Source organism: Schistocerca nitens, chromosome 2, assembly GCF_023898315.1.
Source record: "Schistocerca nitens isolate TAMUIC-IGC-003100 chromosome 2, iqSchNite1.1, whole genome shotgun sequence".
NCBI classification, from domain to species: Eukaryota; Metazoa; Arthropoda; class Insecta; order Orthoptera; family Acrididae; genus Schistocerca; species Schistocerca nitens.
The window spans coordinates 449,355,385-449,369,526 of NC_064615.1; the positions used below are offsets into that span (position 1 = coordinate 449,355,385).

Consider the following 14,142-nt stretch of genomic DNA (forward strand, 5'->3'; position numbering starts at 1 on the left):
CAGGTAATCTAGACAAAGCATCAGGTACAATATTTTCAGAACCTTTTACATACTGTATCCTAATGTCATACTCCTGTAAGACTAACATACATTGCATTAATCTACTACGCAACAATCGACTGTTCATAAAAAAGGATAGTGCTTGATGATCCGTATATACATGGATTTCTGAACCACAAATTAGTGTTTGGAATTTTTGTATACTCCATACTATAGCCGATAGTTCTTTTTCTGTTGCTGTGTAGTTTAACTCATGTTTGTTGAGACTCCGGTTAGCAAAAGCTACAGATCCATGACTGGTGGTTTCCAGACCCCACTCTCCTTGAAAAAGTTCTGCTGTTATACTGTAGTCTGAAGCATTTGTTGCTTTAAACGGTTCACTCATAACCGGATGGTGTAATATAGGTGATTCTACTAACGCTTTTTTCACATTTTCAAATGTGTCACTGGACTCTTGGTCCCAAACCCTTCCGTAATAAACACAAAAGTCTCGGGTCGTTCAGTTCCTGACTGTATATTGTCTACAGTACCTGGCCATTCCAATAAATCCCTTCAATTATCTTATGTTTCTAGGAGATGGACATTCCTTAATAGCCTTTATATGATATGGATTTGGACTAATTCCCTGCACTCCGACGATATGCCCTAAAAACTTAAGCTCTTGACTTGCAAAGTTCGACTTTGATAGTTTTACTACAATACCATTTTCTTTAAAGCTCCTCAGGGTTTCCCTTAGGATTATACAATGTTCTTCCTATGTAGCGGATATAATAAGGATATCGCCCACATGTATTATTAAGTTGCTTAACAATTCCCTTCCTAAGGCCTCATCCAGCGCGCATATAAAAACGGATGCCGAGATATTTAGTCCAAACGGTAAGATATTAAAATGATATGATTTCCCATGAAATAGAAATGCCGTATACTTCTTTGAATCATGGTGAAACTGAATTTGCCAATACCCAGCAGTCAGGTCCATCATGCTAAAATACTGTGCTTTTTCCAATATGGACAGTAATTCCTTGATATTAATTGGTCTATCTCGTTCTGTCTCTATGTGTTTATTCAAAGTGCGTGCGTCTAGCACTAACCGCACACCCCCTGTAGCCTTTTTTACCACCACTAAAGGGTTATTCATAACACTCGTACTATGTTCTATTATTTTACTGGAAATTATCTTATCTATTTCTTCTTTAACTGTCTCGGATTTAGCTAAAATTCTATTGGAATATGAAATGGTATTTTCTGATAGTCCGGTTAGTATTAGTGACTACGTTTGTAAATTTAAGATCAAAGATAATTTTTCTGTAAACCTTATCCAAGAGACAGTATTGGATAAGGTTTACAGAAAAATTATCTTTGATCTTAAATTTACAAACGTAGTCACTAATACTAACCGGACTATCAGAAAATACCATTTCATATTCCAATAGAATTTTAGCTAAATCCGATTTCTAGTTGTTGGTTACAATTGAGGATTCACTTACTTTATTTTGTATGTCAGCTCGGTGTGATGCATGACTTAAGTTTTCAATTTCTGGTGACAACTGCGCTGTCGCTGTTAATCGTAAACGCTGATTCTCAGTTATTTGTTTACTAATATGGGGGTCAGTCACAAACTTTAAACAATATTTATCATTACCTAGTCCAGAATAAAGACAACTGTCCTCAAAATTCAATATGACGTTAAACTCTGATAGCCAGTCTAGACCAAGCAACACATCCCTATTGATATTTTCCACTACTAAAAGTGTCTGACAAAATGGGACAGTCCCAATGATGCAGTTCACCTGGGTTTCATGTTTCACAACTTTACTTTTGGTCCCAGTAATACCTACTATGTACACTCCTGTTACCGGTAATAGCGCTAAGTTATGTTTAGTTCTTAATGTATGAAAAAAATCATTAGAAATAAGTGACACTTCACTACCAGAATCAATAAATATGTTAACTTCAAAACCTTCTACCCTTCCAACTATAATTGGTTGTGGATTAACGGTAGTTAAGCTAGGTTCTTCTAGCAACAACCATTCCTTGGTCGGTACTTTATGTGTAAAGCTAACACATTTATTATGAGCTGGGCCTCCTAACGTATTTCTAAGACCTTGACCCCGGCCCTGGATCCATACCTCACAACGTTTTCCTCATTGTTTGTAATTGTTACCAAATCGTGATATTGCATTTCCATTTTGTACTCTATTGCTACTAGGTACAAATTCCTGCAACGTTACTGGGACTATATTTGCAGGGTGATGTTTCTTTTGATAACTTTCACAATCACTATTCCACCTACAGTGGTGTACTCTGACTAGATTAGCTTCATGTCACTTATAATTACTGTTACTACTATTGTTATTTCTTCGGAAATTCTGACTTTCACTTTGATGCAAGTTCTCATTTTGGTCTTTATTCAAGGCATCAAGTATGTCTACAAAAGATAACAATTCTTCTACAGTCTTCCACCCACCACATAATACATCCTTCCTAGTGTAGATAGGTAACTGCCTTCTTAAGATTCTAACTAAGCCCTCTTCCTCCAAGAGTTTATCCGAGTACTTTGCTTGTGTCAGATGCCAGTCAAAACATCTTCTCATTGTTCCCCACATACTGTTATAATACTTTGGGTCCCACAAATCAGATAATTTTTCTTGGAAACTTGCTGACCAATACTTCTCCCTAAACTTTTTCTGGAAGTCGTCCCAAGACAAAAAATTCTCATGTTCACAGTGCCCCATTCTGAAGCTTCCCTAAAAGGTACCCTACCGTGAATTCTATCTTGGAGTCTTCCTGGTTTTTTGGCAAGGCTTGATTACATCTTTTAAGAAAACGAGTTGGGTGTATGTCCCAATCTGGCTTAAATTTTGGAAACTGCCTGGATAGTCATGAATTTGCTCCCCATTGTAGGTCGGTTATTACCCCACTGGTTAACACCATGTTAGAAGTCACTTTTTTGTCTACTTTATCCTGCATAAGTTTGAATTCTTTCCATAAACTATCTATACCTTTTTTCATATCATTAAGTTCCAAAGCTAAATCTGAAGAAACGTTAAGGGTTACCCTCTCGGCCACTTTTCTATCTCTTAACTCTTCTTTGTTCCTCCAGATTGCTTATATTTAAGGTATCTGATGTCGCTAGTTTCTCTTTAAAATCCCTTTCCACGGTATCAACTCTAGTGTTGACACCTGCAATTTGTGATTGGACAAAAGGAATTAGCTTATCTTGTTTATCAATACTATCCTTCAGGGTGTGCAACCTCTGATTTACAACATCGAAGGTAACATTGAGTATGCTTTGAAATAATCCTAATGTTTCAACAAATTTCTTTTCTACATTATTAAATGTATCTTCAATGTCAAATTCTAATTTTTTAGTCAAATCTTTAAGTTGCTCATCCTGTCTCTGGTTAAATTCAATAAATAGTTGATTAATGTGAGTATTCAAAGAACTAGTGAGGTCACTCTTTAAATCTAACTTCAGATTTTCTGCCTTATTATTAAGAGTGTCAAATTCAGTCTTTAATAAAACTATATTTGCTGCTTGACTATTCAAGGTTTCATTTTGATTACTTAAAAGTTCACTCTGAGCATCTAACTTACTATTTAATTGGATATTCACTGAATCTGACTTGAGGCTTAAATTCACACTCAGTTCATTTCTCAATGAAGGATTTTGAGCATTTAATTTTTCACTCAAAGTTACACTTTGTGCTTCTAGTTTTTCATTTAAATTGGCACTTATTAACTTTACTAACTCCGCCCAGTCTGACACTCCCCTCTCGACTTCCCCAGCCCTGGCTAGCTCTGAATTTGTTCCACATTGTTGTTCCTGACCCATAGTTTTATTGATATTAGACCTAGTGATCATCTAAAGAAAATTCACCACTGAATACAATAACTATAATAACAGTTTATCATGCAATCGTCCCCTGAACTTTACCAAAATATTATTGTTTTTCGCTCACCCGGCGTAGAGTTCAAGCTGTGTTGGTGCGCAGATGTATAATCAGCACCGGTGGACAGCACTGGCGCCGGCAGCGTCGGATGATGGTTTCAGCGTTGTCGTCGGCGAGCAGACGAGGAGACAGCACCGGTGAGCAGCAGCTGGTGGAGTCGGTGTCAGTGGCTGGTTATGTTGGTGGCGTGATGTACATGTGTGAAGACTACTCAGCCTCCACACCCGACATTCTTAGTCAAAAAGTTTAGGTCTTCTCTCGAGTTCTCTCCGCTATTACTTTCTCACGTCTTTTACAGCGTTGCACTCATAACTTTCTTCCATTTGTTCATTGGACTCAACACGATTCCTAGAAACAGTTCTCGCATGTTGTAAGGCTTGGTTGCTATGGCAACACGTAATATCTTCTTTCCGTTTCTGTCTTTAAATTCCCGTTTTCTTCGGATCCTGTCATGTAGGTCACCACATTCTAATGGTCTTCGGACGACAGGAGACACAGTGTGGTACTGGGGTGCAAGACACACACGTCTCTCACAGTTGACTCACATATTGTGTGCAGCCGATCTTCTTGGGTCAGACGGCTGCGTTGATCTTCACAAACTACTCTTCTCTGAAGAATCTAGCTGGTTAAGGAAATTTCAAAATAGACTTCTTTTCTACTGTTGAAATGATTCTGTACTACCGGGATACTTTTGTTCAACTCTGTTATATTTTCAATCTCCACAATAAAACAACTTCACAAGATTCACACAAGTGTGCCGGACCGTGACTCGAACTCGGGACCTTTGCCTTTCGCGGGCAAGTGCTCTACCAGCTGAGCTACCCAAGCACGACTCACGCTCCGTCATTCTAGAAACATCCCCCAGGCTGTGGCTAAGCCATGTCTCCGCAATATCCTTTCTTTCAGGAGTGCTAGTTCTGCAAGGTTCGCAGGAGAGCTTCTGTAAAGTTTGGAAGGTAGGAGACGAGGTACTGGCAGAAGAAAAGCTGTGAGGACGGGGCGTGAGTCGTGCTTGGGTAGCTCAGCTGGTAGAGCACTTGCCCACGAAAGGCAAAGGTCCCGAGTTCGAGTCTCGGTCCGGTACACAGTTTTAATCTGCCAGGAAGTTTCATATCAGCGCACACTCCGCTGTAGAGTGAAAATTTCATTCTAGAAACATCCCCCAGGCTGTGGATAAGCCATGTCTCCGCAATATCCTTTCTTTCAGGAGTGCTAGTTCTGCAAGGTTCGCAGGAAAGCTTCTGTAAAGTTTGGAAGGTAGGAGACGAGGTACTGGCAGAAGTAAAGCTGTGAGGACGGGGCATGAGTCGTTCTTGGGTAGCTCAGCTGGTAGAGCACTTGCCCGCGAAAGGCAAAGGTCCCAAGTTCGAGTTTCAGTCCGGCACACAGTTTTAATCTGCCAGGAAGTTTCATATCAGTGCACACTCCGCTGTAGAGTGAAAATTTCATTCTAGATCCACACAAGTGTTCAACTTTGTGAGTCAACCCCATCTTGGACCTTTAGAAACTAACAAATACAATTATAATGTGTTTGGTTTAATAACCACTATAAAACCAGTTCTTGCTTCTCGCAAGTCCAACACCCAAAAGTCAAATGTAAATATCTTTAGTTCAATACATAATTCATTTGTTCACAACAATACAGTCGTTACACCATCAAGGACATACAGCTTCTCAAGCGCACGCGCTGCAAACACTTGTCTGTACCGATTGACTGTCACTATTGCCATATTCTCCCCTCCCAATACACGTCCATCCTGCACACACAGAAACTAATTGTGAGGTAGACACATCTCCATTCTCGCACCCTTGTACTTAAAATATCAGGTGTTCGAAACAGTGGAAAGCTGAGTGTCTCTAGAATTTACACCGAAATTCTCGAGGCACTACAAGCTTAATTGTGCAGGCTCAATACACTGTGTCAGAACTGCAGTTCACAGCTAGACTGTGTAACAAAGCAGGTGGATTTTTCCACCAGTTATGCTTTTCTTTCCTCCAAATTATTTTTCTTTTTTTTTCAGATATCTTCAGCATTATCACTTGTATGACATGCAGAGTTCCAGAAATCTTTAATATTAATTCAGGGCTTACTGTACTTTATTATGCATTACATTCTTTTCATTAATTGTGATTCATAAGTATAATTAGATAACCTGAAAACTGTGCTAATTGCAAAATATTAGTATTATAAAACTTCGTTATCACAGTTCACAAGTAAACATAGACCCAGTTACTAACTTTTGCATATTGTAGAGGAAAAAGACAGCTTAACAGTTATAGCATTTATATAGCTAATGTTGGAATCATGATAGTAACTTTTGCTCTCATTTAGTTTCAAAACAATTAGCATCTATAGTAAAAAATTGTTACTGAAAAAGAATACTATATTTTGGCAAACTAGACAGCATAATTCAATAGCAATTTTTGTTCTATCTAAATGTCCTCAGTCAAACAAATCTTATTCCACTATTCAGTTATTCAGTAATAGAGATCTTTAACTGTAAGTTGTAAAACCCCAGCAAACAATAGTAACTGGATGCATCACTAATTATTGTAATTTTATAAAAGAAAGGCTACTGGAGGTCCTACTCTGCAGGAGGTTATGATATTAGTAAGATCCGTGTTAAAAAAATTATTGCATAATGTACACAGACAAGTTAGCACAAATCACAAGTCATAAGAAGATGCCGAGTTTTATCTAAATTTTGTGTCCGAGAGTTTGTACAGTGACTGCTTTTCAGTGACTGACGCAAACTGGCAATCAATCTCAAGAACCATGTACATCTTCAATAATGCTTACTGTGACAATATGATCAGACTGTGAATGGTGTTATTTCCAAATTCACGTCATTTTGGTTTTAATATGACTGTTGACTTCAACAGACAGTGATTTAAAAATGTTAATTAGTGAACATGTTAATTGAATGTCAGCTACACATAAACTTCTGTCGCTTCAGTGTTAAGTTTCACTCAAACAATCGCCATTATAGGACATCAACTGAGTGAAGTACGTAGCTTACCCATTATCTGTGCATAAATAATAGTAAATTAGACTCGATATCACCATAAACAGTAGGTTATCTATTAACAAAGAGCAATTAAAGGGTTTTGGACTGTAAACCTGGTGTGGATATCATCATTTATAATAGCCTACTATAGACAACCACTCTTCAGCCAGATTCAATGGAGGTGCAGCTACCGATGGCAGAATTATGCAAGTAAATACGTATTGTTACAATTGGGGTGAGGGGTTGTGTCAGTTGGAATTGGTGAGGGGAGAAAGGGATTGGGGAGTGGGAAGGAAGGGTGGCTGACAGCTGCACAAGGGAGAGGCAGCAGGACAGGAATGCGACAAGGGCCAGTTTCAGTGTATTCATGAAGTGCACAATGGTGGTGATGTAGAGGAGAATATTGGAAGGTGGAGACACAACAGAAAAAGGGGAGACTCTGGGAAGAGCATACCGGTGCAGGTTGAGTGAAATTAGGGTGCTGGGGCAAAACGGCGGAGAGTGTGGGCTAGTGCGCACAGAAGCCATAATGGACCCAACTGAATCATACAATATGACACAGATATGATACTTTCCCACTAGGATACAGGCAAACAATAGTTCAATCATATGCAATACCTACATAAATTACTCTTTAGCTGAGATCCATACTGGGAAAAAAAGAAAAAGAAAAAAGGTAAAGGCTTCCAGGTCATGATGCAAAAATATTAAAATCAATTCATGGCAGTTTCTTATCCAAAGGTAAACAGAAAATGAAAGATTTAAAGATACTGGTTCCATCGTTATGCAGACATACAAAGTAAGTTACAACACTAAGAGAACTAGAAGACCTCAGAAGAATATTAAAACTATATGGACAATTATGAGAAAATTATCAAAGAAGAAAGTGTATGCAGAACATTTTAAATATCTTATTTGGGAGAATAAAACTGTTAGTTTACCAGAGTAAAGCATTATTTGTTAATATTCAGCACATCAAATAAAAATTGCGTATACTGGGACAAACAGTCCTATGCAGAACTTCTATGAAGTGGTGTTCCAGAACATGTATGTTATCATATATCTACAGGAAACAAGTAAGAGGAAAAATGAATCTATTATTAAATAATAGAAAGTAAACATTTACATGTGTGCCGTAATATACTGAACAGCTTATGAACATAATTGTACCACATACTCTCAGTTCTCTGTGCAATGTAGCCTTCAGACAAGATTCATTTACACACAGGTCAAAATGCACTTAAATAAAATCACTTTATAAATGGAAGAAAAGTAATGTAGACTTGTAAGTCAATTTTCTTGTTACTGGTATTTTTCAAGTTTTTAAGAAGGCTCTGTATAAAAGGGTGGTATACTATCTCAATTGACATACTTTGTTGATAGATAAACAGTTTCACTAGAGAATCCAATTAATTCTTCTCATGTAAGGAGATTGCAGGGCTAAATTAACAGGATGGGTAGATATCTGATGGTTGTGTGGACAATCCTATAATGAAATTTGTGGAAAAGCTCACCAATGGTTCCTTTTGTAGCCAACAAACAGGAAGGAAAAATTTGGGTATTTGGGGTAAAGTGGTTACGTAGTCTGTATAGCAGTGGACTGACATTTATGCAATAACAGAGGGAAAAAATTAAGAGAAAGTAGAAGGTTGTCTTCCAGTACCAACAAACAGGAAACAAATTTGAAGCAGACAGAAGTGTTGTGAAATGGAAGGTACCACAGGGCTCTACTCTAGCTCCATTGCCTTTCTTGATACATGCCAAAAATCTGCCATTGCTCAAGCCACACGATCACAAATCCAAAATGTAAAAACTTGGCATTAATGTTATATAGTAAGCAAACAGAGTAGTGCGTTACTCATTCTAAGAGCATTTTCTTTAGTTATGCTCTCTTTTTGGCCATGTTTGCTTGAACAATAAATATACAGGCTGAAGAGAAAATATCGCACTTGGAAGTTGGCATGCAATTCCTCATCCAGATTCAAGACAAAAGTTTATCTAGTAAAATCAAATCAGGTGCATTTTGAAAACACATGTATCAAAACAAGGATATGGTGACACTGTGACACTGCACAGCACATCGAAATGCACAGAGGAGTATGTATCACTCCGCACTACTATACCGGCTGTCCGTAGCTCACTGAGTAGACTGCTGGCACATCAAACCCAGAGATATGATGGAGCTATGATTCGAATCTTCTTTAGGTTCCCTTTTTTTTTTAATTTTTTCCCAGTTCTCATCATTTATGAACAGGACATCATTTTGACACATGGCAATAGCATAGAACTGCAACCATATCGTTACACATTAACACAACACCAGTGGCCAGAAGACCACATTTGATGAATACAGTTTTGTGAGTGGCTCTTTCACCAAGTGGAACATGATGAACATTTTATAAATAACTTTATATGGACTGATGAATCTGGCTTCACTTTTGTATGTATTTTTAACCTTCACAACAGCCATTATTGGTTGGAAAACAACTCACATATCACCTGTGAACATGGCTATCACGCATGATCTGGCATAAGTCTGTGGGCTGGAATCATAGGAGGAGTGCTTTTGGGCCCTTACCTCTTGCCAGACAAGCTGAATGCACCCTCTATCATATGTTCCTTTGCAATACTTTGCCTGATGCATCAGAAAACATTCCACTTAGTGTTTGGCAACAGCAATGGTATCAGCATGATAGTGCACTGCCACATTTTGGAATGAATGTGCATAACTATTTAAATGAAGCATTTCCAGGGACATGGATTGGTCATGGAGGTCCAATGTTCTGGCCTCCACATTCCTCCTTGGATCTTAATCCACTAAATTTTTATTTATGGGGACACTTAAAGGAACAAGTTTATAGTTCTCCACCCATGGATGTACGTGACCTATAGCTCGGATGCATGCTGCTTCAACAATGGTGGATGCAAGTTTGTTGCACACGGTCCAGCAAAGTATGATCCAGTGAATGACAAAGAGTTTAACACCTTCTCTAAAGAAAACATGGCTCGTCCATGTACATACTAATTCTGTGAAGATAAAACTGAATGTAAAATGTACAAAATGGAATTATTGTATGTAGCATAATGTGCAATCTAGTATAGCCTACTTATTGTGTTTATTGTACCTCACTGGATACAGATGATGTTACTGTATCCGCTACTATTTTCTGCTGGCTTTACTTATGTCATGGACAGAACAAAGTCATCGTTTACATCTGTAAGAAGATGTCTTAATTTTTTAAGTAAATGTAACAATAACAGAAAGAACTACACAAGATACAACACTGTGAAGATGTACAGTGGATACAATTTGATGTTTTAACTGAAGGAGTCAACCATTGGCGAGTGGCGAGTCTGCATATTCATTCCCCATGGCATTGCTTCGTCTCTCTGAACTAATCAGACAGCTCCGACAGCACAGATTTCATGCTATCTGTTCTTGGCCATGCCGCATGCAGTTACAGCATTGCCTGAGCCACATTTCTTAAACTGCATTTCTATTAAACCTATTAGTGGGACTAGGTTTTGTTAGATACACTTTTGTCTTGAAATGGGATGAAGAATCACATGCCGACCACCAAGTGTGGCATATTTTCTTTACCCTGAATTTTGAGGATTCTGCCTTGGGCAAAACACAACTTCTTTTTACTTCTTTTCCTCTACATACATTTTGATAATGTTATGTAACTGCCAGTGGGACTCTTCACTTAAATTAACAGCACATTATGTTGTTCATGTTGATGTGTTTTCTGCAGTATAGCTGATATTTTAAAACAGATTTTCATCTGCAATTTAGTTGGTGGTAATGGTTTCCCTCTTGTCAGAAGTTTATCCACCGAAATTCCCAAATGGTTCAAATGGCTCTGAGCACTATGGGACTTAACTTCTGAGGTCATCAGTCCCCTAGAACTTAGAACTACTTAAACCTAACTAACCTAAGGACATCACACACATCCATGCCCGAGGCAGGATTCGAACCTGTGACCATAGCGGTCGCGCGGTTCCAGACTGTAGCGCCTAGAGCCGTTCGGCCACTCCGGCCGGGCAAAATTCCCAATCCACATGGTTTCACTGACCACAGATTAATTGCGACAATACACAGTTTCTGACACAAAATTCTCCTAAAAAAAGACTTTGCTAATTAATGAAATCAAATATTTTAAATCAGTAGGACTGAAGACGTATGGAAAACTTTCACACACACACACACACACACACACACACACACACACACACACACACACACAAAACATTTGAAACAGACAAAAATATCCATATCTAAATAGTTTTTCCAAGTTGACAATATCCTTTAGTTATAGAAAGATATAAAAGTTATACTAACCCACTAATGTCCAGATGTTGCAGTTCTGGTCGATCACGGAGGAGTGCCGCAAGTGATGCCCCTCTCAATCCATGCATATCTCTGAAGCAAGCAGATTTTAAATGACGTAGTCCATTCCCAGAAAATGCTTCTGTCAATTCATTTGACACTTTTCCAGGTACCTGGACAAATAAAATGTATATCTCAAAGACATCAGCCTCATTAAACATAATTATATTTAAATGTAGTGTAGAGAGAGTCTTGACATTAAAAGAAAATGGACACTGTAGATAATGTTACTTTGTTACTAAGGAGTCACAATATTTTCTTTCATGACAGGAGGAAATTTGGAATAAAGTTAGTACTCAACCCAGCAATTTTAATCGAGGGACCAATGAGCCGGCACACCTCAATATTTAAACGAAAACTTGAAACACATTTTTGTGGAAAATTTTGTGTATTTACACATGCATCCGACACAGTAATCAGCTGCAAACTCACCTCCAGTAATTTAAGCTCTACAATTGCTTCAAACCTTCCAAGCAGTGGCAGTGTGCTGGAAAATCCTTTTGCCCTTGCCTTCTCCAGAGTAATGCATAATTTCTTGAGGTTTGTGTGGCATGGTTCCAGTAGGGGCAAGACTGATTCCCCATTGGTGGTCATACCACACAATGACAGTGCATGCAACTGACTACCCTTCTTTTTTAAGAAAGATGTAAGTGACACCGGATTGCACACAACTTCCATAGCATCAACATCTGTGATGTGTGGACAACCCTCACTTAGCACCCCTAAGTTTAAACCAGCTCGATTCTCTGCTTTCACAGCCAGTTGCTGCAAGCATTCTAGGCTAGCCACAAGTTGTGCACAATCAGACCGCTTCAAAACATCAGATGGTACACCAAGAGCAACAATGTGAGGGCAGCGCTCAAATAACTGATGTAACACTTCTGTTGATATCTGCTGTGCAGGATGAAAGACAAGTGTTTGAAGCATCCCATCAAAGCCAACGGCTTGCAAGACAGATGGTTTCACTTGGCGCAGGAATTTTACATGTCGCACACCTGGACACTGCTGCAGAGCACATGCTACTTCTGAATCCTCTCTCGTTATACCAATGTCCGTTACCACATATTCTTTCCCTTGCCAAACACTGTAATCTCCACAAAGTGTCTGCCATCGACTGCATATTCTGCTTGCAAAATGCACCAGATACTCCGATGGCAGATACGAAAGGATTTTGAGTAGCACAGTATCTGGCAGGTCATCAGCTGTCTTCAAGCTAGATTCTGGTTGCTGAGACATGGTTCTCTGAAAGACAGTGAATAATGTGTTCATTATTTACGCATGATTGCTATATTGTTGTCTACATATTTAACATTTTTTTCAAAAATAATAATGAAGATATGAAACTATCAATTAAGTGATTTTTACATACAATTTACAAATTACAATAATTATACATAAATCATAGTCCAGGTAGAGCCTACATACGTCTGCATCTCCCCTGTATGTAAGTATGATATTGTGTACTATGATGAACACACAAAAACACTAATATTTTTGTAAGATCCAAGAAGTTTAGATTCTGTGCCTTGTTTTTAATCACCAAGTAAACAAATAACATTAACTGAATTATGTATAAGGAACATAAAAGTATGATACAACAAGCAAAAAATAATACTAAGAAGGGATTTATAATCAAACAGTTGTGTTAAGTCATTTACTTGCAAGTTCCTTGAAAAACCTATCACCTATGTCAGTATATACCTACAGAATATGTAACACTACATACTCCTGTTTACAGAGCCCAATGAATACTGAAAGACAAGAGAACTGAGCAAATTCAGCTCCTAGAAGAGACTGTAGGGATTTTTTATTCAGTGAATCAGCTAAGCATTCAAGTGTTGCTGTGTTTTCCCCTCCTAATTCCAAAGCTACTCCCTTGAAATAGTAGTGACTGGCAACAATACTTCCATGGCTGGTCTGCCATGAACCTTTTAACACTCCATAGTACAGTAACTGTCAACGTAATGAAAATGGGCTATTACATGTAAAACACGGCTGCTTGAATTTTGAGTATCACAGTTTATTTAGAACACCACTGACATACACAGATGAAGAGGGCAATAAAGTTGCAACCTGCTTATGCAAGCAAGTTGTGTGTTTGCATAGGGGCTGAAGTTAGGAGAGTAATAAATATGTCAGAAATACAGGTGAGTCACTAAGGGTGAAAAAGTTTGAATTGGTTATTGACTGATGAGATAAAGAGGGAATTAGATTAGGAAATGAAACACTTTAAGTAATAGATGAGTTTTGCTATTTGGGAAGCAAAATAGCTGATGATGGTCAAAGTAGACAGGATATAAAATGTAGACTGGCAATGGCAATGAAAGTGTTTCTGAAGAAGAGAAATGGGGAGTGTCATGCTATCAAAATGGGTGCCAGAGACAGGGATGTGTGTGACATTGTTCTGGATGTTGAAATATGCTCACTATTTTTTATTTACTTAAATTTGGTATATTTCGTGACCGTACCTTTTCATTTACATGTTTACAAGGCGATATTGGTCTTGGCTTCAGTTGTCTTGTGGAAGTATGATTCCACAATGCATCTTTGTCGGCTGCAGAAATGACCTGGTTCAATGCGTTTGCCTCATTTTTGGTGCTTCAAATACCATTTCTTCGAATGTAGTTTCTTCTTAAAGTTTATATAAAAAAAATAGTAACATAATTCATTTTTTTTTCTGTTCACTAGCAAATTATTTATGACGGCGACCTGCACATTGTTCTACCGTCAACACACACCAAGAGTTAACTGCCGACTGACTACAGTCAAAGACGACTCCAGCGTCAAAGAC

The 14,142-nt window shown here is 38.3% G+C and overlaps 1 protein-coding gene across 3 annotated transcripts in view; it reads right to left on the reverse strand.

Annotated features, from left to right (window-relative positions):
* The window catches only part of LOC126236316 (dynein regulatory complex subunit 6-like), a 177,342-nt gene that overhangs the window by 15,045 nt on the left and 148,155 nt on the right, over positions 1-14,142 (reverse strand). For all 3 annotated transcript variants that reach the window (XM_049945530.1, XM_049945527.1, XM_049945529.1), the window contains exons 2-3: positions 11,784-12,593; positions 11,304-11,464 (exon numbers count right to left, since the gene is read on the reverse strand). In XM_049945530.1, coding sequence (XP_049801487.1) covers positions 11,304-11,464; positions 11,784-12,587 — 965 coding nt within the window. In that variant the 5' untranslated portion in view covers positions 12,588-12,593. The remainder of the gene's footprint in view (positions 1-11,303; positions 11,465-11,783; positions 12,594-14,142) is intronic.